General features: G+C 41.0%; 2 protein-coding genes across 2 annotated transcripts in view; both read right to left on the reverse strand.

The window, feature by feature from the left end:
* LOC306648339 (cytochrome P450 2A3-like) overlaps nt 1-27,609 on the reverse strand; it is an 81,128-nt gene that overhangs the window by 43,203 nt on the left and 10,316 nt on the right. The gene's annotated exons all lie outside the window — the stretch shown is intronic.
* LOC306647688 (cytochrome P450 2A13-like) lies at nt 3,483-9,578 on the reverse strand (the record flags this gene model as incomplete). Its single annotated transcript, XM_079117196.1, is given in 11 exon segments — nt 3,483-3,658; nt 4,198-4,339; nt 4,794-4,852; nt 4,855-4,980; nt 5,401-5,542; nt 6,542-6,828; nt 8,064-8,137; nt 8,139-8,211; nt 8,350-8,356; nt 8,974-9,207; nt 9,482-9,578. Coding segments are annotated over 11 exon segments (1,404 nt in total). The 5' UTR covers nt 9,566-9,578.

Here is a 27,609-nt window from a genome sequence, read left to right on the forward strand (position 1 = left end):
GCCAATGACATGATTCAATATTTAGAACATCCAAAAGATTCCACCAGAAAACATCTAGAACTCATAAATGAATTCAGCAAAGTAGCAGGATATAAAATCAATACCCATAAGTCAAATGCACTTCTATAGATAAGTGGCAAATCCACTGCAAGAGAGATTAGGAAAACTAACCCATTCACAATAGCCTCAAAAACAAAACAAAACAAAACAAAACAAAACAAAACAGAACAAAACAAAAACAACCTGGGAACCAATCTAACAAAAGAGATGAAAGACCTCTATAATGAAAACTCCAGAACACTAAAGAAAGAAGTTAGAGAAGACCTTAGAAAATGGAAAGATCTCCCATGCTCTTGGATAAGCAGAATTAATATTGTCAAAATGGTCATACTACCAAAAGTGTTATACACATTCAATGCAATTTCAATTAAAATCCCAGTGACATTCTTCATAGAAATAGAAAAAGCACTCATGAAATTTATTTGGAAAAAATAAAAGACCCAGAATAGCCAAGGCAATCCTTAGCAAGAAGAGTGAAGCAGGAGGCATCACACTACCAGACCCTAAACTATACTACAGAGCAATAGTAACAAAAATGGCATGGTATTGGCACCAAAATAGCCATGTAGACCAAAGGTACAAAATAGAAGATTAAGAGATTAATCCACATAAAAATGGTTATCTCATACTAGACAAAGTTGCCAAAAACATACAATGGAGAAAAGAGAGCCTCTTCAAGAAATGGTGCTGGGAAAACTGGAAATCCATATGTAACAAAATAAAATTAAACACCTATCTATCTCTCACTTTCACAAAAATCAACTCAAAGTGGATCATAGGCTTAGGCACTAAAAAAGAGATCCTGCACCTAATAGAAGAAAAAGTAGACCCAGATCTTCATCATGTCGGCTTAGGAGCTGACTTCCTTAACAAGTTTCCTAAAAGCACAAGAAGTAAAATTAAGAATCAGTAAATGGGACAGATTCAAATTACAAAGCTTCTTGTCAACAAAGGAAACAATCAATAATTTGAAGAGTGAGCCTACAGAATGGGAAAAAATCTTTACCACATGCACTTCAGATAGAGCATTAATCTCCAAGATATATAAAGAACTCAACACCAAAAATACAAATATCCCAATTAATAAATGGGTTAAGGAGCTGAACACACACTTCATAGAAGAAGAAATACAATCAACCAACAAACATATGAAAAATGTTCATCATCTCTTTCAATGAGGGAAAATGCAAATCAAAACTTCCCTAACATTTTATTTCACTCCAATTAGAATAGCAATTATCAAAAATGCAAGCTGTAATAAATGTTGGCGAGGATGTGGGGAAAAAAGTACACTCCTACATTGTTGGTACGACTGCAGATTGGTGCAACCACTTTGGAAAGCAGTGTGGAGATTCCTTAGAAAACTTGGAATGAACCACCATTTGACCCAGTTATCCTACTCCTCAGTTTATACCAAAGGACTGAAAATCAGCATACTACAGTGATGTAGTCACAGCAATGTTTACAGCAGCTCAATTCACAATAGCAAAACTATGGAATCAACCTAGTTGCCCTTCAACAGACAAACGGATAAAGAAAATGTAGCACATATACATAATGGAATATTACTCAGCTTTCAAGAAGAAAATGAAAATCATAGCATTTGCTGGTAAATGGATTGAGCTGGAGAATATCATGCTAAGCGAAATAAGCCAATCCCAAAAAACCAAAGGCCAAATGTTTTCTCTGATATGTGGATGCTAGTTCACAATGAGGTGGGAGGGGGCAGCAAAGGAAGAATAGAAATACTTTGGATTAGACAGAATGGAATGCAGGGAGGGGAGGGAGCATGGGGGTAGGAAGGACAGTAGAAAGAATCGAACATTATTACTCTACATGCATATATGATTACATGGCTGGTGTAACTCTATATCATGTAAAACCAGAAGAATGAGAAGTTATACCCTCTAAGTGTGATGTGTCAGAATGCAATCCATTGTCATGCATGACTAATTAGAACAGCAACAAAGAGAAGCATGTTGCCTAGGGAAAACAAATGAGGTCTTCCTGCTGTAGCATGGGCCTCTAATCCAGAATGACTGGAATCCTTATAACTAGGTGCCCATATGAGCACAGACAGTGAGAAGCATGCTGTGTCATGACAGGGCATGACAGTGTGGCTGACCTTTACCTCCACTTCATTGATCACCAAACAGCGAATTGATGGAATCCAAGTTGCAGAATACAGATAATGGAAATTGATACACATGACTATCATAGCTTGTTATGAATCTTGCAGTGTTGGGAGAACATATTTTGGTCTCACTTTCTTTAGATGGGCTTAGTGTTCTTTGTCTCTCTTCATAAGTGTGTTGGTTAGTTGGTGTGTGTGTGTACAGTGTGTGAGTGTGCATGTGCATTTTAGTATTTTTTTTTTGTGTTTACCTCAACATACATAGAGATCCCAGGCTGACGTACACAGCTCTTCAGATTGTGTACTGTGCAACCTTCCACTTCTGAAGGGGTTTGCAGTGACTCCTCTGAGAGGAGGCTGGAGCTTCTGAAACACTGGGCTGAATCTTACAGTTGACCCCAGATCTGCCAGAGACCGCCCCATTTTCAGAAACCACTGTAGAGTGTGTGTTCGTGCAGGTCTTCAGGAGAGCATGCAGTCATACATTTGCACTCACCTGTGCATGAACACACATCTACTCATGGGTATGTGTGGATCCAATATTCTCCTGCCTTGTCTGAAAGCATTTTTGTTCCTTGAGAACATGATTTAGAGGCCTGATTCCAGTTCCTTAGTAACTGTGAGTAAGACAGAGAGGCCTTATCCTGTGGGGCACAGGGATTGAATGCCCTAGTGTGCAAGGTGCACTCAGCAGGTGACAGGGTGGGTGGGCTCGTGGTGAAGACAGGCGAGCTGCCTGAAGTGTTCTAGGTGAAGCCATGGACGGGGCCCTTCTGTTGTGTGATGATGTAGTACGCGAGCCTTGTGGCTTTACATGGGGAACGGGTGATTTTAGAATCAGCCCAGGGACCTGAGGCATAGACCTGTGTCCAGGTACTCGCTGGGCACTCTGTTCTGCAAGCCCTCAGGCAGTGATGCTTCCTCAACCTCAGCTGTGCCATGTGTAAAACGGGAAAGAGCAGAGACCCCTCAGCATGGTGCCGTGATCATTCACAAGGACGTTGTGGAAGTTTTTAGCACAGAACTGACGTAGTTTTCTTGCTTAATGAAGCACAGCTGTTATTTTTATTGGTGTTGTTCACAGTGCAGTGTAGGGTTCCTCTTCTCATCCCAGTTGTGAAGGATTTATCTCCAGCAAGGGGAATAGTCTGTTCTCCTTTTCTCCATCCATGCATCCTCTTCTTTCCCGCCTCCAGTCTCTTAACCCCGCCCCTCCCGTTGGCCCCACCCCTGGCTCCTCCCCTAAGCGTCACCCTACCCCCTCGCCACGCCAGGGCAGAGGCCTGGCTCAGCCGGCAGGAAGCTCAGGGTGATGTCTGGTAAAAGCCTTGAAAACCTCAGGGATTTTTTTCACATCTATGTCCTGGAGCAGCTGTGGGGACTTCAAGCAGTTCTGCATGATGGTGCTGAATAGGAGAAAGAGTTCCATTCTAGCCAGGCCTTCTCCCAAGCAGCTCCGCTTTCCTGGGGAGGAGAGGAGAGGAGGGAAGGGTAGAGGTGAAGCCGGCTCTCACTGCAGACTTGCCCTTGCACCAGGGCCCTGCTGCATTCTGCAGGGAGGAAAGACTGCCATGCTGTGGCCTGAGAGACTAAGGGAAGGTTCCTTTCCTCTCTGAAACTCAGTTTCCCTTGTGCATGAAGTGGGGTGGTCTATGCCAGCCTGCAGCAATGGGAGGCTTAGTTGCTCTTTCCCCACAAACACTTTCTCAGAGATGACTGCAGTACTGTCATCTCTTTGAAGAGACTGACGATTTTGTGGTGTGTTCCTGGAAAGTCCTCTGACTCACTGAGTCTTTGTTTTCCCATCTCACAAAGGGACTAGGTGATCCCTTCCCTCTGGTCTTGGTGCAGATGCTTGATGTTGGGGAGTTCTGGGGAGTACAACTGACTAGAGGGTAGTTTCAAAGAGGGTCTTCCCAGCTGGAGGAAGACACTAGGCTGCACAGAGAGAGGAGCTGGGATGAGGGGGGCCCACGTGGGTGTGAGCCATCCTGGTCTCTTACCCAAGGAAAAGGGCACATCAGCATCAATCTTCTTCAACTGCCCCTTGTCATCCAGGAAGTGCTGGGGGTTGAAGTCGTCAGGTGTGGAGAAGAACCTGGGGTCACTCAGCAAGGAGCCCAGCATAGGGAACACGTCACTGTCCTTGGCAGGGGGAGGAAGGGGGATTTTATAAGGGGGTTCAGGGATGAGTGTGCTGCGGGCACAGAAGCCTTAGCAGGGGAATTAGAGTGAGAGGTGACGGGAAGTGGGAGGTGAGGGAGTTGGGGTTCTGTGAGGGAGGAGCTTTGGGGTCACGGGGTTGATGTTTCTAGGTTCCAAAGTTCAGGGAAGTTGGAGCCAATGAGTCCTTTGTCTCTCAGGGTAGGAGCTTCAGGGAATTGGAGGTTTATGTACCTTGAGACAGGAAGCTTGAGAACAGGGGCTAGAACACCCTAAGGTCTAAAGTCTGAAGGAGACATGGGGTGTAGGAGCAGTGGAGTGGAAGGCTGAGAGATATGGTGTTTGAGGAATTCTTTGAGAAATGAATTGGGGAAGGGGTTCTGGGCTCTCAGGTAGAAGGTTGGAGGTTTCCCTAGGTCTGGGGGCAGACCAGCACCTTTGGAATGAGGAAGTCTTGAAATATGGTGTCCTTGGTCACCCTGAGAGGCATACCATGGGGCTAAAATTTCCAGATCTTTGGATCTCATGAATCACGGCCTCTGTGTACGGCATCTTGTTCTGGTCCTCAAACCTGGGCTTCTGGTTCCTGCTGATCACCTGGCCGATCTCTTCATGGACCTTGACTGGGAAAGAAGGTAGAATGTGTTTAATATTCAGGGTCCTCAGTGCAGGGATGTTACTTCAAATATGTAAAACTGGATGCATGTCATGCACCTGTGACCTGCAGATACACTGTGCAAAAGCGATATCAGTCATTGGCCCATGCCTTGTTATCCGTTCATGTCAGAATCAGAGGGGATTCAGAAGGGATGGTCTCAAGGGAGGTGTGCTTTTGGCGTGATGAGACCTCAGCAAAAGTCTCATCCTTTACCGATCAGTTTAGACAGTTCCAACATTGTCACAGGTAGTGAGATACCACCTGGCTTACTGTGTGCATAGTAAGATGTGTCTGAGGGTCAGGCACCTGGGAGTGGGGTCATTGCAGCAGTACCAGAAGGGTCTGGAGGATCTATGACCTCCACTTCATTTTCATCCAGCCTTACCTTCCACCACTGGGTACTTTATGAGCATCAGCACGCTGTAGTACAGGGCCCTGCTGGTGTTGTCTGCACCCGCAAAGAAGAGGCTTAATGTGGTCATCACCAGATTGTTCATGTTGAACTCTGTGTTGGGGTTATTCTTTTCCTGCAGGGAGAAAGAGATCCAAATCTGAATCCATTTATCGACTCCTTGGGGAAACTCCTGGCTCTTTCCTTGGCCTACCACTCCTAGGTCCAGAGCTAAGGTGGAAAGAGGGGACCTGGATCTGCCAGGGACTCTGCACTTTCTAGGCCTTTGTCCAGCTGCTGCTATTGGCTCTGACACACTCTTCTATGCTTTCCCTCAATGTCTATCTGTGTGTTCATCGTCAGCTTAGTTATCACTTCTTCAATGGCAGGAGGGTTTAGAAAGATAGGGATAGAGAGAGTGTGTGAGAAAGATAGAGATATCAAAATGGAGTGAATGAGAGGGAGGCACATTTCCTGAGACTCAAAGAATTCTAAGGACAGCATCCCATTACCTCCCTGAAATGCGTGGTAGCTTCCTGTAGAAGAATCCACTTCCTTGATCCTTTGCACTTCAGATTCTAAGAAGCCCCATCTCCTCACTGCACAGATAGGAGACAGACATGAATTTGCTATGGGGACCTCCAATATCCCATAGTAAAGTCTGGTCTCCCAGATATATCCAATAACTGAGGAAAGAAAAGTTAACACAGGGGCTAAAAGTACCTGCTTTAGAGTTAGAGAATCACTGGTTTTGGCTAGGGTCCACTGCTGCATGCTGTGTGACCACTTATATTTTCTGGGCTGAAGTAAAATTTGTAAAATTGGGGTCATAATCATCCTTGTTCAAGAGCTGTTGTTGGTGCTAAGTAGGTAAATATAGTAAAACACGTGATAGTTCCTGAACACAGTAGTGCTAGAGGTGGTTGCTATTATGATTTGTTCACCTATGTCCTGTTTTGTAAGGGTTCAGAAAACAGAATATTGATGTTTAACCTCGCTGTGAATTGTGTTCTCCTTCCTAATTTTCTTCTACCTGACTTTGCGCCTCCCCACACTGGCTGCTGGTTGCACCTCCTGCAAGGGAGGAGAGAGAAAGGAGTCGATGAGACTCCTGCAGTTAGTTTCGGATGAGAAAGGAGTCGATGAAGTCCCTGAAGTCCCGCAGGGAGTTGGGATCCAGGGTGCACTGGTTCTGTTCCACCTTCTTGGCTGTGAAGTCCTCAAGTCCCTGAATGTCCTTAAAGACCTGTTGCTGTGCTCTTGGCAGGTGATTCATCACTGAGTAGAACATGTCCAAGAGCTGGAGATGGAAAGAGGGCATGCAGAGGAATAACAACTGCCCACAGGCAGGGTCCAGTGGGAGTGGGACCTGTGTTAGGACAAAGAATGCACTGGGATCGGGGCTCCTGTTCAAGGGTGAGGCTGGATGGGGACATTTATGTAATTTTCTATGAGAGCTTAAGGGTGAGAGGTTCATTGTCCAAGAATTTAGGTAGGATGGATTTGAGCACCCATGTGGTTATTCAAGATGTTCAAAACACCATGTGTTGGGCCTGTCAGGTGGGCTGAACCTGTCCTGGGTGTTCCTGTGGAGTATACATGTTCAGGTGTTAGGTGTTCTAGTGGGCTCCATAAGGTGCACCTCCATAAGGTATGTAAGTAGTCCAGGTTGGAGCATACTTATTGGGTGTTTGGTAACAACATGTTCACAAAATTATTTCTTTGCTTATCTTGGTTGGAGTGCCTGTGCATTTGTGCATGTATTTGAGGGGACTGAGTGGGAATGCTTGCCTAGATCTTCAAGTAAGCTTGTTTGGGACAGGTGTATAGAGGTCAAATGATTTTGTTGTCCTGCATTTGGAAGCACCAAGTATTCATATGTTCATGAGGAGACTGAGGTGGTCACTTGTTCACATGTTAAGACATTCAGAAAGACTAGGTGAGTAGCATCCAGTAGAGATTAAGATAGGTTGGAGTGGGAACACCTGGCCAGGAGAGAGCTGAGTGGAGGGCATTGCTCTTGGTGCAAGCTCTGATTTGGGTGCATCTGTTACGTATTCAGGTGTCTTTGGAGACTGGGGAGTAGACACTTGTCCTGAGTTCTGGTGCAAGTGTTCAGTTGTCCAGGAGTGGTAGCTGGTTTTGAGGAAATCTTTTTTTGGGAATGGTCCAATTCTAGGGTACTTGTCATCACATTGGGGTGCAGTTAGGAAGTCGTGGTATGGTCCTGACAGGGCAAAACTAGAATAGGTCACCTGCCCCATGGAGGAGTTTTCAAAATTCATGATTTGGGTCATCATCTGCAGGATTGACAGGAATTCTCTCTTCATAGTCAAAGCAGTTCCCTAAGACAGCAGAGCTAATGATGTTGGCAACTGTTTTTCTTAGATAGAATGTAGGATCAATGAAGTTGCCTGTGAGGTGGGGCAGGGTAGGGGAGAGAGTGGGATTGGGAGGGTCAACTGGATGGTGTGAAGCCAGTCTGATAATTCATGGAGGGTACTTCAGTGATGGGACAAACTCCCAACATCAGACCCAAGAGCTGGGAGCACAGGCACCTTCCTCAACTTTATCCGAGTTCAGCAGCACAACAAGAAGATTCTTTGCCTCTGGTGTTTGTCTTCTCCTTCCTGAGCACTCTGGTATTCCCCACTCACCCTGTGTGCCCTTCAGGGCTTTGATGAGGAAGGCTGCCTCCTCCCTTATGCACTCCTCAATTCCCTGCTTGCTCACCAAAATCCCATAACATGGCAATGCAGAAGTGTCTGAGTGACTTGGCACTCTCCCAGGTGTTGAATGCCACACCTGGGGAGGTGAGCCCAGGGGAAGACAGAGGTCAGAGAAAAGCTGGATAGGCCACAACCCACCCCTGAGGGGGCTCCTGAGAGGCAGGCAGTGGGACAAAGATGGATTCAGAGTGAGTGTGAGAGTAGACTTACAAACCCAGAGTCTGCATCACACACATTCAGAAGAGGACACCAAATTGCAAGAAGACAGGAGAGAACTCAAAGAGGCAAGATAGACATGTGCAGAGAAAGGGCTACAGAAAAACTCCATGAAGGGAAGGAAGGAAGGAAGGTTGGAAGTCACAGAGGGGCAGAGAAATGGGGAAATGCAGCTATGAAGACCTGGATGTGGATACAAATATTGAAATATGTTCTAGACTGACTTTGAGTGTAGAGAAAAGTAGGGAGAGAGAATGAGAGTGTCTGGTGAGGAAAAGTCTATTGCCTGGGGCCGTTGAGACAGGTATCTTTTAAGATTCTTAGAGAGGATGAAGAAAGGGAGGAAGAAGAAGAGAGAAAGACTCATGGGGAAACCCAGAAGTTAAAGACAATACATAAAAATATCAGATAAAGTTTGAGGAGCAGGATTCAAATGAGGTCTCATGTGGTGCTAAGAGATGGATTATTTATGGAAAAAAGTGACATCTAATGAGAGGGAAAAGAGAGGCAGAGGGAAAGAGCCACAGAAGGGTTAAGACAGCCCAGATGTCAACACAGGGAGGGGCAAAAGTAGATAGTGATGTGGAGAGAAGATCAAAGGACTCCCATAGCCTTAAGTGACATGGGAAAGCAGGGACCTCTCAGGCCACCATGTATACCTCATCAACTTCCCCAAAGTGCTGTTCCCTTTATCAGAGCCTTTGAAGAGGTGGTCAAAGGTGGCCTGCTGGCCTCTCCCACTGAACTCCTCAGCCTGATCCACCAGTGCCTCCTTTACTGCATTGTATCCACACAACACCACAACCTGGCGAGTCCCCAAGTGAATGGTGAACATGGGGCCATAGTGCTTGCTCATCTGATGGGAGTAGGCGGGAGTGGTTGGGACTCATTTTCTGAATTATTCCATTTCCCGCATGTCAGGGGTTGGGATGCATTTTCCCAAGCTCTGACAGTCAAATGGCTGGAATCTCAAGGTCTAGTCTTTTCTGACTAGAACTGGCTGCTGTACCTTACATGTTCCCTGGTCTAAGATTCTGACTCATCATGGTCAATCCTATGCCTCAGAGTCCAAGTGAAAATGGGAAGCCCCCTGCCCACCCCATTCCACCCATCTCCTTGAGTGGTGGCACCTTAATGAGGCAGTCATGCATCTGGTTTGTGTCCAGCTGCAGGTAATTCCCAATGAAGGGCAGTGGGGTGGGTCCTGGAGGCATCTTTCTCCAGAGACTCCTCGCTGCCAGAGAGACTTCAACGCCATTGTACTCAGGAAGGCCAGCAAAGCCACCAGAAGTAACTCTGATTCCAGCATGGCAGCAGTTGGAGTAACCATGAGGTGCTGTTGGCTGGGGTGCTTTGACTTTATACTCCTGGGGATGGAAGGATGACCTTTGCTCTTGTTTACATAATTGTTCACCTCACCTCCCAATTACATGCCCCAACATGTACCATGATGAGATTTCAACACCCATAAACAGGGAGGGGGAGGGGGGGGGAGGGGGAGGACGGGGAGGAGGAGGGGGAGGAAGAGGAGGAGGAGGAGGAGGAGGAGGGGGACACAGAGGAGGAGGAGGGGGAGGAGGACCTCTAGACAGAGTCATAGGTAGTGGGGATCCAGGGTGAATTCATAGCACTTGAAGTGGAGGTACCTGAGGAGTGTGGCTATTTTGGGGAAGAACTTAACTCCAGAACTCATGACAAGTGAACATCTGCATGCCCAAGCACCTGATGCCATGTGGAATCACACATAGAAAAGGGGCCTCACCAATGTGGATGTGTCATTTTGTATTTCCTCCCCTTTCCCATCACTTCTCCCTCTTAATCTCTTTCTTCTATGCACATTTAGTCAGTTTTTTCGTTGCTGTGACTAAAGGACCCAGCCAGAACAATGGGAGTGGAGGAAAAGTATATGTTGAAATATTGAGCCTATCTTTTCTTTTGGCAGTTGCAATACTTCTGATCTAATTCCTAGGTCTTTGATCCACTTTTATTTGAATTTTGTGAAGTTTGTCATATAGGAATCTAGTTTTATTCTTCTATAATTTGTAACCAGTTTCCCCTGCACCATTTGTTAAAAAAGTCTATCTTTCCTCCAATATATGTTTTTGTCACCTTTGTCACATATTGGATGACTGTAAGAATATCAGGTTGTGTCTGTGCCTTCTATTCCATTCATCTTCTTGCCAATATGATGCTGTTCTTGTTACTATAGCTCTGTAGTATAATTTGAGATCAGATTTTGTGATGTCTTCAACATCACGTCCTGCTCAGGATTGTTTTGGATATTGCATTTCTATTATTCTTACAAATGAATTTTATGGCTGCTTTCTCTAGTTCTGTGAAGAATGTCATTGCTATTCGGATGAGAATTGCATTGAATTTCTATGGTTCTTTCTGTAATATGACTTTCAGATGATATTAATTCTGTCTTTCCAAGAGCCTGGGGGAACTTTCCAGCTTCCAGAGTCTTCTTCAATTTCTTTCTTAAATGTTCTGTAAATTTCATTTTGGAACTTTCACCTCCTTGTTTAGATTAATTCCCAAGTATCTTTTTAAGTTATTTTGACTGGGTTAGTATTCCTGATTTCTTTCTCAGTAGAATCACTGTTGGAGTATAACAAAACTATTTATTTATGAATGTTGATCTTGTATCCTGCTACTTTTCTGAATTCATTTATCAGCTCCAGAATTCTTCCACTGAAGTTTTTGGGTCTTTTAGATATAGAATCATGTCATCAGTGAATAGAGGTAGTTTGATTCTTTCCTATTTATATTCCTTCAATTTTCTTTTTCTTACCTGATTGCTCTGCCTGAAGTTTTAAAAATTATAGTAAGTAGATGTGGTCAGAGTGGATATCCTTGTCTTGTTTGTGATTGGAGAGAAAATTCTTTCAGTTCTTCTGCATTCAATATGATGTCAGCTTTGGGTTGGTCATATGTAGCCTTTATAGTGTGGAGGTAAGTTCCTTCTATACCTACTTTTTCCAGCATTTTTATCATGAATGGGTGATGGATTTTATCAAATGACTTTTCTGCATTTATTGAGATGATCATATGATCCTTGTACTTAGTTCTATTTGAGTGGTGAATTACATTTATTGATTTGTATATGTTGAACCATCCTTGCATCCCTGGAATGAGACCACTATCTTCTTTTTTTTGAATGTATTTTGAATGTGGTTTGCTAATATTTTATTTGTGATTTTTGCGTGTATTTTCATCAGGGATATTGTTCTTTAGTTTCCGTTATGTGTCTTTGTCTGGTTTTGGAATCAGGGTCTATTGACTTCATAGAATGTATTTGGAAGTGTTCTCTCTCTTTCCATTTCATGGAATAAATTGAGAAAGACCTTTTCATCAAGGGTCTGGTAGAGCTGAGCTGAGAATTCACCACATCTGGCACAAAAACCAATTTTTAATGTGAGAAAAATAGTGTTTCCACTGAGATGATCATAATTGCTGGCAATAATGGATGTTAATTGTTTATGCTCATGTGCTAGCCTTATAATTTATTTTTGGAGACTCTAACCCTTGTGTTAGGGCCTAAGGGTTGCGAGGTCCCATGTCTTTGTGTTTAACCCCAGGCTGTGAGTCATTTTGCCCAGGAGCCAATGGAGGTTGTAGTAACTCTCAGCTTCCTGTCTCCCAGTATAAGATGCGATGGACTGAGGAGAGCTGACAAATGGTGCACTCTTGTAGTGGGGCTGGTGCAGAGTTCTCAATTGGAATTTCCAGTAGCTGGAGTCTGGTCATGACTAACCCTTGGAATGTTGTTGGTGGGCACTTTAGATTTGGTCCACAGCCTCCTGTTGCTGGGAAGATGCCTTTCTCTGCTGGATGTCTGCATCTCAGGTGACCCATGAAATTTCATTTAGGGTGAGCAGTCTACACCTTGGTTGCCTTCACAGATTCCATTTCTATGATTGTGGATTACCCAGTGTCAGACCTAGAGCACAGATGGGCCTGCCTTAGTTTTTTGGCATCTTCCCAGATGCTCCAATGGGACACACGCAACAAAGGATTGTTCTCCTTGGTATCCCCAACCTGTGCTGTCCTGGGTACAGCTTGCTTTGTACCTATTTCAATCACTCTGGTCCAGGCATACACTCTGGACCCCACATTTGGTGACCGCTGGGCCATGCTAGCTGCTTCTTTTATGAGTCCCCAATCTCCATCCTCTCCTTGGTATGAGTGGCCACTTGAAAATGGTTCCTCTGGTGAAAGTGTCGATTGCTGTTGGACTCTTGGCCCTTCAGCAGATTGATTTTAATGACTTTTCACAAAACAACTTCCCCACCATCTCTGGGTTAAACTCAACCTCCCTTTAATTCACGGGTTCCCCCAAGCCGGTTTTATTTGCCAATCTTCCCACATCTTCTCTCTGCCTGTTCTCCCCTGGCCTCTCTTCAGTGGGCTGGCACAGCTCTAAAATATTAGTTCTTATGTTCAACATTTCTGGTTTCCTTGTCTCTATGATTATTTTGCTGTCCAGTGTTGAATTTCAGTGAATCCCCTTAGTAACCCACCTCACTGAGGAGCAGTCTTTCTGCTTTATTAGTTTTGAGCTGAGTAACTTCTGGGATGTTCCCCCTTCTTCTCATCTGTCATCTTCTCTTACCACTAAATTGTTTTTAAAAAGATGCAGCCCTTCAATGAGTAGGGCAAAGAGCACTTTTGTACTCGCCCAACCTTTCAGCTTTCCAACACATTACTGATAAAATTTCTGCTTCAAGCTGGTTTTGAAGATCTTTATTAAAGGCTTGTGTATTGACTGGAGCAAAAGTCAATTTTAGAGTTTAAGGGTTTCTTTTCAGAGAGTTACTAATGGGCCAGATATCCCCTAAACTACTAGTATGCTTAGGGGTATGATTAAGCAAGAAGCAGAAAAGAAAGTGTCTCAGAGGCAGGACTAGGAAAAGGGACAAAGATAGAGCCTCTTTCATTGTTTGCATAGACCAGGTTTTGGAACCCCACACATACAGGTCAAAAACATTACAGACGATCATTTCACAGAGCACACACAGATTTAAATTCCTGAAACCCAGAACAGAACCTGTCCCAGATGTCTATCGTGATGCAGGGAGTACACAAAGACAGAGGAGACCTGTGTAACTAGAGGTGTCTGGCGAAGAGTCTACCAATCAAGACTGAGAATGAACTCAGTGGTTCAGTTGGCCCATCTGGAGGGTCATGTCTATCAACCTACTTTAAAAAGAGTCTCCTTGTGGCCTAACTGACTCTCAAGGCAGCTTTGCAATGAGCCAGTGCAGTGATATTGCCACATAGATCCCCAAACTGGAAAATGCGTGGGAGTTTGACTCTTGGAGCAGTGAGGTGAGATCAGGGGACCCTTCTCAATATGACTCCCTATTAAAGCACTGTGAGAATGTGCTGGGAAGTGCAGAAAAGTTATCCAGAGCTATGTAGTGATACGGTCACAGCACTATAAACTGTTTAGACACTATTTCTTCAGGGTCCCAAATCCTGGGCTACTGGAACTCACTCAGACTCCCTCTTTCTTCTCTAACTCTACCAAGAAGGATTTCCCCATTACTCTCTACTGCCATAAATCAGTGCTGTGACACTCTATTTCATTCTCTATCCCCCCATCTAATGTGTCTGGGTTGGCCATGGTGCACATGGTTGTTCACATCTGTCATCCCAACAACTTTGGAGGCTGAGGCAGGAGGATTTCAAGTTTGAGACCAACTTTAGCACTTTAGTGACACCCTTGGCAATTTAGTGAGATGCTGTTTCAAAATAAAAATTAAAACTAGGAATATAGCTCACTGGTAACATCCCCCTGGGTATAATCCCTAGTACCCAAAAAAAGCATCTGGGTTTCTCTGTGCCTCTGTGTGTGCACTCCTGAACTCCAGCATTCTCCCATGCTCATGAAACTCATCAAGTACCTGTACTGCTGTTGCTTTGAATCTACCTGAAGGAGTAGTAAGCAAAAGTTGAGTTCCTCTAATCCGCCATCTTGAATAGTTTCCTAATTTTCATTTGCCAATTTTTATCTGTGGAAATTTGTGTGGTTTGATAAGTTTTTGTTGCTTTTTAGTAGGTTCTATATGTTTCAGATATAAGTACTCAATGATTACTGGAGTCCTAGGCCATATACCAGACTCTGCATGTCCCATGGTATCAGATGCAGCCACTTATCCCAAAAACCAAACAGAAAATACAATGGTAAAATCAGGAAAGAACTGTATTTAATATTTTTGTATTGAGAAGGAAAAATAAAAACAGCATTTCATCCTGTCTTGGGGTACTGACATGAGTGTCCTGACTCTTTAGACAGAGGGGATGAGATATATTCATAGTCAAACAATCTTGTTCAAACTGTGGTTGGTCATTATCTCAGGATTGACCAGGAAGACATCAGCATTCAGAAAATTGCTGTTGTCTGGGAGTATTTTCAACTCATCACAAAATGTTTATCAATCATACTTGTTCCTGAAATCCAAGGTGACTTGGACTGAAGGTGATAGATACAAAATGGAGGCAGAGATACCTTCTCCAGTGGACATGGGCAGGTTCTTATTACCAGGTCTCCCTTGTCTTTTGTCTATTCCTCAGTCCTGAGGGAAGTAGGGTGTCAGTTAATCTGGCTTTGCGGGTTTCTTGGTCCATAGGTCAGTCAAGTGTTCTCATGGGTTACCTTTAGAACCTTGTGAGGAGCCAGTTGGTGCTTTTGGTCTTTCTCTTCTAGCAATTGTTCCACTTTCCCACGTGAATCACGTCTTGCTGACCACATGGCTTCCCATTAAGCAGTGGGAATGTTCCCCTCTGTAATGACCCTCCTCTGTGCAGAATATGCAGTGGTAATGTCCTAGTCTCTAGGTTCTGTGTGATCCCCTGATTAGGAGGTTGGGTAAATCAGTGGTTTTTTGAGTACTTTCAGAGGAGTCTCTTTATCCTCTGGGTTCTAACTGATCTTGGAGGGTGAAGATCAAAATATCAGATGTCACCTTCATCTTTTCATCATCTGCGGCTTGGATCTCCAAATCTCAGCTGCTGAACACATGGACAGCCAGTTCCACTAGTCTCTTCCATTGAATCAGTGTTAGTATTAGTATTCTGAGACAGTGCCATATCCTATTTCTGCATAGGTGGTGATGATCATCTCAAAATACAGCTCAGGGTATTTTGTTAGAAGTGTTCCCTCTACAAAATTCTAGTGTCAACATCTATAAATGTTTTCAATTCAAGACATAATAACAAGAATAAAACAAAGCAAGTTAATAGACAGGCAGACCAATGGTACAGAATAGAAGACACAGAGACAAAACATCATAAACACAGTCACCTCATACTAGACAAAGGAGCCAAAAACATACAATGGAGAAAAGATAGCCTGTTCAACAAATGGTGCTGGCAAAACAGGAAATCCATATGCAGTAAAATAAAATTAAACCTCTCTCTCACCCTGCACAAAACTCAACTCAAAATGGATCAAGGACATAGGAATTAGACCAGAGACCCTGCACCTAATAGAAGACAAAGTGGCTCGACTCTTCATCATGTTGCCTTAGGATCAGACTTCCTCAACAAGACTCCTAAAGCACAAGAAATCAAAGCAAGAATCAATAAATGGGATGAATTCAAACTAAAAAGCTTTTTCTCAGCAAAGGATGCAATCAAGAATGTGAAGAGAGAGCCTACAGAGTGGAAGAAAATCTTTTCCACATGCACTTTGAATACAGCACTTATCTCCAAACTTTATAAAGAACTTACAAAATTTTACACCAAAAATACAAAGATCCCAATCAATAAATAGGCCAAGGAACTGGACAGACACTTTACAGAAGAAGACATATAGGCAATTAATAAATATATGAAAAAGTGTTCAACATCTCTAGTAATTAGAGAAATGCAAATTAAAACAACTCTGAGATTTCATTTTACTCCAATTAGAATGGCTGTTATCACGAACACAAACAATAATAGATGTTGGCATGGATGTGGGGAAAAAGGCACACTCATACATTGCTGGTGGAGTTGAAAATTGGTGCAACCATTCTGGAAAGCAGTGTGGAGAATCCTCAGAAAACTTGGAATGGACCCACCTTTTGACCCAGTTATCCCACTCCTCAGTTTATACCCAAAGGACTTAAAATCAATATACTACAGTAACACAGCCACATCAATGTTTATAGCAGCTCAGTTCATAATAGCTAGATTGTGGACCAACCTAGATGCCCTTCAACAGATGTATAATATTTCTGAACCAAGTTCTTTGAAAAGGCAAAGAAGATTGGAAAGTCTGTAGCCAAACTAACAAAAATAAAAAGTGAGAAAACCCCAAATTAATAGCATTAGTGATTAAAAAAGGAGAAGTCACCACAGACATCACAGAAATCCAGCAGATAAATAGGGACTATTTTGAAAATTTATACTCCAATAAACTGGGAAACTTAGAAGAAATATATATATTTCTGGACAAATAAAATCAAAATCCTCAAAAGGACATAGAAAACAAAAATAGACCAATAACTTATAGTGCTATGGAAGCATTACAAGAAATTAGAACAAATAAAAAAAGAAATGTTAACTTTTGTTATTAATTTCACAGTTTACTAGAATTTAGGAATAAAAATAAAAGTCTTCCATTAAAGAAAAGCACACTACCAGATGGATTCTCCACCGAATTCTGCCAGACCTTTAAAGAACTAATTCTAGTTTACAATAAAAATAAATTAAAAAAAAAAGAATACACAACTGAAAAAAAAAAAAAAAAGAATTTCAGAACAGTACTATGGTCGCCTCTGGGCCAAGGTCAGCTGTTCACTGTGCGGGCTCCCAGCTCTGATTTCCCCTTGTGAAACCTTGTGGAAAGAATGTGTTCCACCCTGCCCAGCCTCTCCTATAAACGTGCTTTTTTTTTTCCATTCACACATTAATACCTGAATGTGGGGATACATTCTTTTAATACTTTCTGACTCCTCCAAAAAAATGGATCCTTTGCCCAGTCTGGTTGTGCACACCTGTAATCCCAGGGACTCAAGAGGCTGAGGCAGGAAAAACAAAACAAAACAAAACAAAAACAAAAACAAAAACAAAAAAACAATTGCTCAAATTGCTCCATGAAATAGAAAGGGATGGAGCACTTCCAAATGCATTCTGTGGAACCAGTATCACACTCACACCCAAGGAAAGAAAATTACAGTCCAATAACCTTGATGTACTTAGATGCAAAAATACTAATAAAACATTAACAAATCACGTTAGAAAGCATGTTAAGAAGATTGTATATCATGACCAAGTTGGTTGTATCCCAGAGATGCAAGGACATTTAACATATACAAGCCAATAAGTGTAATCCATCACATAAACAGAACTAAGGACAAAAATCACTTAGTCATCTCAACAGATGCAGAGAAGACCTTTAACAAAATTCAGCACACATTAATGATTCAAACACTGAAGAAACAAGAGATAGAAGGAACCTGCTAGAAGATCACACAGGCTAAAATTGAAAAACCCAAAGGCAACTCATAGTAAATGGAGAAAATATGAAAGCATTTCCTTTGAAATATAGAACAAGACAAGGATGTCCACTCTCATCACTCCTTTTAATAGAGTATTGGAAAATCTAGCAAGAGAAATTAGTTAAGAGAAGTTAATAAAAGGAATGAAAATAGTAAAGAAGAAGTCAAATTATTGCTGTTTGTAGATAATATGATCCTATACTTAGAAGATTCAGTCATCTCCAACAAAAGACTGCTAGAACTGATAAAGAAATTTGGCAAAAGAGCAGGCTACAAAACCAACAAAGAAAAATCAAATATATACCAACAATGAATTTGTGAAGAAAGAAATCAGAAAAACAATTCCATTCACAGTAGCCTCAAAAAATGATCTTGGAATATATCTAACCAATGAAAACTATAGAATATTGAAGGAAAAAGTTGAAGAAGATCTCAGAAGAGGGAAGGACTTCCCATGTTCATGGATAGGCAGAATGAATATTGTTAAAATGGCCATTCTGTCAACAGCAGTATACAGATTCAATGAAATCCTATCAAAATACCATTGACAGCTCTTGATGCAGAGCCAGCCACAAGTCCCCAAGCCAGTGGAGACCTCCGACATGCAAGCAGCTTCTGGGACCAGGGCTGGGCAGCCAGAGACCTCTCCAGGCAGCCTTGTCCCCCTCCAGCTGCAGGCTTTTTCCACGGGGTGATCCAAGATGGTGGACTAGAGGGTGACTGCATCTCCAGTCGCTCCAGAACCCAGGATTCAAGAAGGGGAGGCATTGAGAGACTGGGACTAAAATAGAACCATGGGGTGAGTCTCCCCCACCCAGTGAAGCTCAGCTGGGTGGCAGGCCTGGATTCAAGCGGCTTTTTAGAGTAGGACAGGGCAGATAGAGTCTCCCCCAGGCAGCTCTGTGCTCTCTGGTGGTGGGCTCCTCCCACAGGGACAGATTCTCCAGCCTCACGGAGCAGGAGAAGCACAGAAGCAGCACAGCCAGCTCTGGCCCACCCCGGCCAGCTCTGGCCCGCCCCGGCCAGCTCTGGCCCGCCCCACTGCCAGCTCCAGCCCGCCTGCAGGTTGCTTCAGAGACCAGCACAGGGCGCCAGGGACTTCCCCAAGCAGCCCAGCCCCCTCCGGCGGGAAGCGCCTTTCTAGGCTAGCTTCTCGGGGCAGACCATCCAGTGAGAGCCTGTCTACACAGAGCCAGCCACAAGTCCCCAAGCCAGTGGAGACCTCCGACCTGCAACCAGCCTCTGGGACCAGGGCTGGGCAGCAAGAGACCTATCCAGGTCTCTCTCCCTGGAACCAGTAGCGGGCTAGGGGCAGCGTTCTTCAGAAGCACTACATTATCAAGTTAATCCAAGACTTCAGGCTACTGAAGGCTGGGAGGTGATACACTGGAAATCTACAGGGACACTATAAGCCAATAGAGGAAATCTACAATATCACAGAGTCCCACTGACATCTGACCAATATATGAAAACAAGGGAAGAAAATGTCCAAAACAAACCTAGATACTTTATCAATAAAACCCAATGACAGCACAGCAGAAGAAATGTCAGAAAGGTAGTTCAGAATGTCCATAATTAAAACAATCAGGGAAGCAAACGAGGAGATGAAAGAACAAATGCAGGCATTAAATGAATGCACCAATCAACAGTTAAAAGAGCAAATAAGGGACACAAAAGAACATTTCAATAAAGAGTTAGAGATACTGAAAAAAAAAAAAAAACCAAACAGAAATCCTTGAAATGAAGGAAACAATAAACCAAGTTAAAAACTCCATAGAAAGCATAACCAATAGGATAGAACACTTGGAAGACAGAACCTCAGATATTGAAGACAAAATAGTTAATCTTGAAAACAAAGTTGACCAAACAGAAAAGATGGTAAGAAATCATGAAGAGAATCTACAAGAATTATGGGATATCATGAAAAGGCCAAATAGAAGAATTATTGGGATTGAGGAAGGCTTAGAGAAACAAACCAAAGGAATGAACAATCTATTCAATGAAATAATATCAGAAAATTTCCCAAATCTGAAGAATGAAATGGAAAACCAAGTACAAGAGGCTTATAGGACTCCAAATATACAAAATTACAACAGACCCACACCAAGGCACATTATTATGAAAATACCTAACATACAAAATAAAGACAGAATTTTAAAGGCCGTGAGAGAAAAGAATCAGATTACATTCAGGGGAAAACCAATAAGAATATCAGCAGATTTTTCAATCCAGACCCTAAAAGCTAGAAGGGCCTGGAACAACATTTACCAAGCCCTGAAAGAAAATGGATGCCAACCAAGAATTTTATACCCAGCAAAACTTACTTTCAGATTTGACAATGAGATAAGATCCTTCCATGATAAACAAAAGCTAAAGGAATTTACAAAAAGAAAGCCAGCATTACAGAACATTCTCAGCAAAATATTCCATGAGGAAGAGATGAAAAACAACGATGTAAATCAGCAATGGGAGGAACTAGCCTAAAGGAATAGCCAGATAAAGGAGAAACCAAATCATGTCAAAAAACAAAAATGAGTCCAATGACTAGGAATACAAATCATATCACAATAATAACCCTGAATGTTAATGGCCTGAAATCATCAATCAGAAGACATAGACTGGCAGATTGGATTAAAAAGAAAAATCCAACAATATGCTGCCTGCAAGAGACTCATCTCATAGAAAGAGATACCCATAGACTAAAGGTGAAAGGATGGGAAAAAACATACCATGCACACGGACACAGCAAAAAAGCTGGAGTATCCATCCTCATTTCAGATAATGTGGACTTCAAGCCAAAACTAGTCAGAAGGCATAAAGAAGGACATTACATACTGCTTAAGGGAAGCATAAATCAGCAAGACATAACAATCATAAATATCTATGCCCCGAACATTGGCTCATCCATGTATGTCAAACAAATCCTTCTCAATTCCAGAAATCAAATAGACCACAACACAATAATACTAGGCGATTTTAACACACCTCTCTCAGCACTGGATAGATCGTCCAAACAAATATTGAATAAAGAAACCATAGATCTCAATAACACAATCAACAATTTAGACTTAACCGACTTATATAGAATATACCATCCAACAAAGAACGAATACACTTTCTTCTCAGCAGCACATGGATCCTTCTCTAAAATAGACTATGTTTTATGCCACAAAGCTACTATTAGCAAACACAAGAAGATAGAGATACTACCTTGTACTCTATCAGATCATAATAGATTGAAATTAGAAATAAATGACAGAATAAAAAACAGAAACTTCTCCAATACTTGGAGATTAAATAATACACTATTATATGATGAATGGATAACAGAAGACATCAGGAGGGAAACTAAAAAATTCTTAGAGGTAAATGAGAACAAAGAAACATCATATCAAAATCTCTGGGACACTATGAAAGCAGTACTTAGAGGAAGATTTATTTCATGGGGCGCATTCAACAAAATCAAACAAATCAACAAATAAACAACTTAACACTACAGCTCAAAGCCCTAGAAAAAGAAGGGCATACCAACACCAAAAGTAGTAGAAGACAGGAAATAATTAAAATCAGAGCCGAGATCAACGAAATTGAAACAAAAGAAACAATCAGAAAAATTACCAAAATAAATAGTTGGTTCTTTGAAAAAATAAACAAAATTGATAAACTCTTAGCCACACTAACAAAGAGAAAGAGGGAGAAAACTCAAATTACTAAAATTTGAAAATTTTAAAATTTAAAATTCGGAATGAACAAGGAAATATCACAACAGACACGAGTGAAATACAAAATATAATTAGAAGCTATTTTGAAAATCTATACTCCAACAGAACAGAAAACCTCGAAGACATCAACAAGTTTCTAGAGACATATGAATTACCTAAACTGAACGAGGAGGACATACACAACTTAAATAAATCAATTTCAAGCAATGAAATAGAAGAGGTCTTCAAAAGCCTACCAACAAAGAAAAGTTTGGGACCAGATGGATTCTCAGCCGAGTTCTACAAAACCTTTAAAGAAGAGCTGATTTCAGTATTCCTCAAAGTATTCCATGAAATAGAAGAGGAGGGAACCCTCCCAAACTCATTCTATGAAGCCAATATCACCCTGATACCTAAACCAGACAGAGACACATCGAGGAAAGAAAATTTCAGACCAATATCCTTAATGAACATTGACGCAAAAATTCTCAACAAAATTTTAGCAAATTGCATACAAAAATATATTAAAAAGATAGTGCAGCTATGAACATTGATGTGGCTGTATCTCTCTAAAAAAAAGGTTAAAAAAAAAAAAAAAAGATGGTGCACCACGATCAAGTGGGTTTTATCCCAGGGTTGCAAGTTTGGTTCAACATCTGGAAATCAATAAATGTCATTCACCATATCAACAGACTAAAAGTTAAGAATCACATGATTTTTTTGATAGATGCAGAAAAAGCATTTGATAAAATACAGCATCCCTTCATGCTCAAACAGTAGAGAAAATTGGGGTAGTGGGAACATTCTTTAACATTGTAAAGGCCATCTACACTAAGCTCATGGCCAATATCATTCTAAATGGTGAAAAACTGAAAGCATTCCCCCTAAAAACTGGAACAAGACAGGGATGCCCTCTTTCACCACTTCTATTCAATATCGTTCTTGAGACTCTAGCCAGAGCAATTAGACAAACCAAAGAAATTAAAGGGATATGAATTGAAAAAGAGGAACTCAAACTATCCCTGTTCGCTGATGACATGATTATATATTTAGAGGAACCTGGAAATTCCACTAGAAAATTCTTAGAACTCGTAAGTGAATTCAGTAAAGTAGCAGGTTACAAGATCAATGCTCATAAATCCAATGCATTTTTATACATAAGTGATGAATCTTCAGAAAGAGAAATTAGGAAAACTACCCCATTCACCTTAGCATTGGAAAAAATAAAATGCTTGGGAATCAATCTCACAGAAGAGGTGAAAGACCTCTACAATGAGAACTACAGAACACTAAAGAAAGAAATTAAAGAAAACGTTAGAAGATGGAAAGATCTCCCATGTTCTTGGATAGGCAGAATTAATATTGTCAAAATGGCCATAGTACCAAAAGTGCTATACACATTCAATGCAATTCCAATTAAAATCCCAATGGTATACCTTACAGAAATATAGCAAGCAATTATGAAATTCATCTGGAAGAATAAGAAACCCAGAATAGCTAAAGCAATCCTCAGCAGAAAGAGCAAAGCAGCAGGTATCGCAATACCAGATCTTCAACTCTATTAGAAAGCAATAGTAACAAAAACGGCATGGTATTGGTACCAAAATAGACAGTAGTCAATGGTACAGAATAGAGGACATGGACACAAACCCAAATAAATACAATTTTCTCATACTAGACAAAGGTGCCAAAAATATGCAATGGAGAAAAGATAGCCTCTTCAACAAATGGTGCTGGGAAAACTGGAAAACCATATGCAACAGAATGAAATTAAACCCCTATCTCTCACCCTGTACAAAACTCAACTCAAAATGGATCAAGAACCTCGGAATCAGACCAGAGACCCTGCATCTTATAGAAGAAAAAGTAGGTCCAAACCTTCAAGTTGTTGGCTTAGGATCAGACTTCCTTAACAGGACTCCCATAGCCCAAGAAATAAAAGCAAGAATCAACCACTGGGATAGATTCAAACTAAAAAGCTTTCTCTCAGCAAAGGAAACTATCAGTAATGTGAAGACAGAGCCTACAGAGTGGGAGAATATCTTTGCCACTCATACTTCAGATAGAGCGCTAATATCCCGAATCTATAAAGAACTCAAAAAACTCTACACCAAGAATACAAATAATCCTATCAACAAATGGGCTAAGGAAATGAACAGACACTTCACAGCAGAAGATGTACAAGCAATCAACAGATATATGAAAAAATATCAACATCTCTAGTAATAAGAGAAATACAAATCAAAACTACCCTAAGATTCCATCTCACCCCAATTAGAATGGCGATTATGAAGAACATAAGCAACAATAGGTGTTGGCGAGGAAGTGGGGAAAAGGGTACACTCATACATTGCTGGTGGGGTTGCAAATTAGTGCAGCCACTCTGGAAAGCAGTATGGAGATTCCTCAGAAAGCTTGGAATGGAACCACCATTTGACCCAGCTATCCCACTCCTTGGCCTCTACCCAGAGGACTTAAAATCAGCATACTACAGAGATACAGCCACATCAATGTTCATAGCTGCTCAATTCACTATAGCCAGATTGTGGAACCAACCTAGATGCCCTTCAGTTGATGAATGGATAAATAAACTGTGGCATATATATACAATGGAATATTATTCCGCCGTGAAGAATGATAAAATTATGGCATTTGCAGGCAAATGGATGAAATTGGAGGATATCATGCTAAGTGAGATAAGCCAATCTCAAAAAACTAAAGGACGAATGATCTCTCTGATAAGCGGATGAGGACATATAAGGGGGGGGGTAGGAGGGGTTAGTGTTACGGTTAGGGTTAGGGATAAGGAGCGTGCTAAGAATGGAGGAAGGAAGGACTGTACAAAGGGAAATGAGGGGTGGGAGTGGTGGGGGGAAGGCAAAAAAATAACAATGAATCAAACAACATTGCCCTATGTAAATTTATGATTTTTAATTAAAATAAAATAAAAAAATAATGATAAAAAAATTACCAATGACATTCTCCCCAGAAATAAAAAAAAGCAGTCCTCAAATTCATTTGGAACAATAAAAGACCCAGAAGTGCCAAAGCAATTCTAAGCCAAAAAAGCAATGCTGGAGGAATCGCAATACTTGATTCCAAAGCACACTATGAAGGTATAGTAACAAACCTTCATGGTACTGGCATAAAAACAGACATATAGACCAATAGTACAGAATAGAAGACACAGAGTACACATCTGCAGTACTCTGATCCTTAACAAAGGTGCCAAAAACACATTGGTGAAATGTCAGATTTTAAAATTTTGTTCTAAGGCGTTATACTTGACAGTAGAATGGACTATGACACATTGTACATAAATGGAGTATAATTTCTCATTCTTCTGATTGTATATGATGTAGAATTCCACCAGTCATGTAGCCATATATGCACTTAGGGTAATAATGTCTGATTCATTCTACTATCCTTCCTAACTACATACCCCTTCCCTCCTTTCACTCCCCTCTACCTAATTTAAAGTAACTCCATTCTTCCCTAGACCCCTCCTTATTTTGAGTTAACATCCACATATCAGAAAAAAACATTTGCACTTTGATTCTTTGGGATTGGCCTATTTCACTTAGCATGATATTCTCCAGCTCAATCCATAATTTCTTTCATCTTTTTTTCATAAGTGTCACACTTCAAGAAAAATACCTGTAGTTAAAACATCTGTTTTTTTCTGTTTTAATTTTTAAAAAAATTTTTACAGACTGCATTTTGATTCATTGTATAAAAATGCGGTGCATTGTTTCATTTCTATGATTGTGCACAATGTAGATTCATACCATTTGTGTCATCATACATGTACATAGGGTAATGATGTCTGTCTCATTCCACCATTTTTCATACCCCCTCACTTTCATTTCCCTCTATGTAATCTAAAATTCCTTCATTCTTTTCTCACCCCCACCCCCACACCCTCATTCATTTTTCTTTAAGACTGATTAATATTTTATTGTCTATATACACCACACAGTTTCTTTATCCATTTATCTGATGAAGGGCACCTGATGGTTCCATATTTTAGCTATTGTGAATTGAGCTGTTATAAACATTGATGTGGCTGTGTCAGGGCAGTATGCTGATTTTTAGTCCATTGGGTATGAACCAAGGAGTGGGATAGCTGGGTTAGATGGGGGTTCCATTCCAAGTTTTATGAGGAATCTCTATACTGGTTTCCATAGTGGTTGCATCAATTCACAGTCCCATCAGCAATGTATGAGTGAACCTTTTTCCCAACATCTCTACCAACTTTTATTGTTGATTGTGTTCTTGATAATTGCCATTCTGACTGGAGTGAGATGAAATCTTAGAGTAGTTTTAATTTGCATTTCTCTAATTTCTAGAGTTGTTGAACATTTATTTGTTGATTGATTGTATTTCTTCTGTGATGCATCTGTGCAGTTCCTTGACCCATTTTTAATTGGGTTATTTGTTTTTTTGGTGTCAAGTTTTTCGAGTTCTTTATATACCCTGGAAATAAGTGCTCTATCAGAGGTGCATGTGGTAAAGATTTTCTCCCATTATGTCCACTTTTCACCTGGTGGATTGTATCCTTTGCTGAGAAGAAGCTTTTTAGTTTGGATCCACCCCATTTATTGATTCTCGATTTTACTTTTTATGTTTTAGGAGTTTTGTTAAGGAAGTCAGATTCTAAGCTGACATGGTGAAGACTTGGGCCTACTTTTTCTTCTATTAGGTTCAGGGTCTCTGTTCTTGTTCCTATGTCCTTGGTCAACTTTTGGTTGAGTTTTGTGTAGGGTAAGAGATAAAGGTTTAATATCGTTTTGTCACATGTGGACTTCCAATTTTCCCAACACCATTTGTTGAAGAGTCTATATTTTCTCCAGTGAATGTTTTTGGCACGTTGTCTGGTATGAGATAATTGTATTTATGTGGGTTGTCTCTGTGTCTGCCATTCTGTAATGCTTTGGTGCCAATAGCATGCCATTTTTGTTACTATGGCTCTGTATTATAGTTTAAGGTCTGGTATTGTGATGCCTCCTGTTTCATTCTTCTTTATAAGGATTTCTTTGACTATTCTGGGTCTCTTATTTTTTTCCAATGAATTCCATGATTACTTTTTATAGTTCTATGAAGAATGTCATCTTTAACAAATGATGCTGGGACAACTGGTTATGCATACATACAAGAATGAAACTAGATCCTTTTCTCTCCTACTGCATAAAAATCAACTAAAAATGGATCAAATATCTTGTTATTACAACAGAAACTGCAATTCCTAGAAGAAAATGTAGGGCTAACCCTCCAACAAATATGCACTGGCAATAAATTTCTCGATAGGATTTCTAAAACTCAGGAAATAATGACAAGAATTAATAAACGGAATGGCATCAAATTAAAAGCTTCTACACAGCAAAGGAAACAATTAGGAATGTGAAGAGAGAACCTGCAGAACGGGAGAAAATCATTGACAATTGATCTTCTGACAGAGAATTAATATCTAGAATATGTAAAGAATCAAACACCAAAATAATCCCAAATATTTCAAATAATAAATGGGTCAATGAACTCCATAGACAATTCTCAAAAGAGGCAATACCAATGGCCAACAAAAACATGAAAAAATATTCACCATCATTAGCAATTAGGGGAATTCCCATCGAAAATACACTGAGATTTCATCTCACACCAGTCAGAATGGCAGCCATCAAGAACACAAATAACAATAAATATCGAAGCAGAAAAAGGAACAATTTTACACTGTTGGTGAGACTATAAATTAGTACAACTGCTATGGAAATCAATATGGAGGCTCCTCAAAAGACTAGGCATGGAACCACCATAGGACCTAGCCAAACCATTTCTCAGTATTTACTCAAAGAAATAAAGTCATCTTACTATAAAGATACATGCATCACCATATTTATAGCAGCACAATTCATGATAGCCAAACTATGGAACCAGCTTCTGTACCCATTAAGAGATGAATGGATAAAGAAAATGTGGTATATGTACACAGTGGAGTTTTATTCATCCATAAAGAGAAATGAAATTATGGCATTTCTCAGGAAAATCGATGGAACTAGAGACCATCCTGGT

The sequence above is a fragment of the Sciurus vulgaris genome (genome assembly GCF_902686455.1).
Source record: "Sciurus vulgaris genome assembly, chromosome: 17".
Classification (NCBI taxonomy): domain Eukaryota; kingdom Metazoa; phylum Chordata; class Mammalia; order Rodentia; family Sciuridae; genus Sciurus; species Sciurus vulgaris.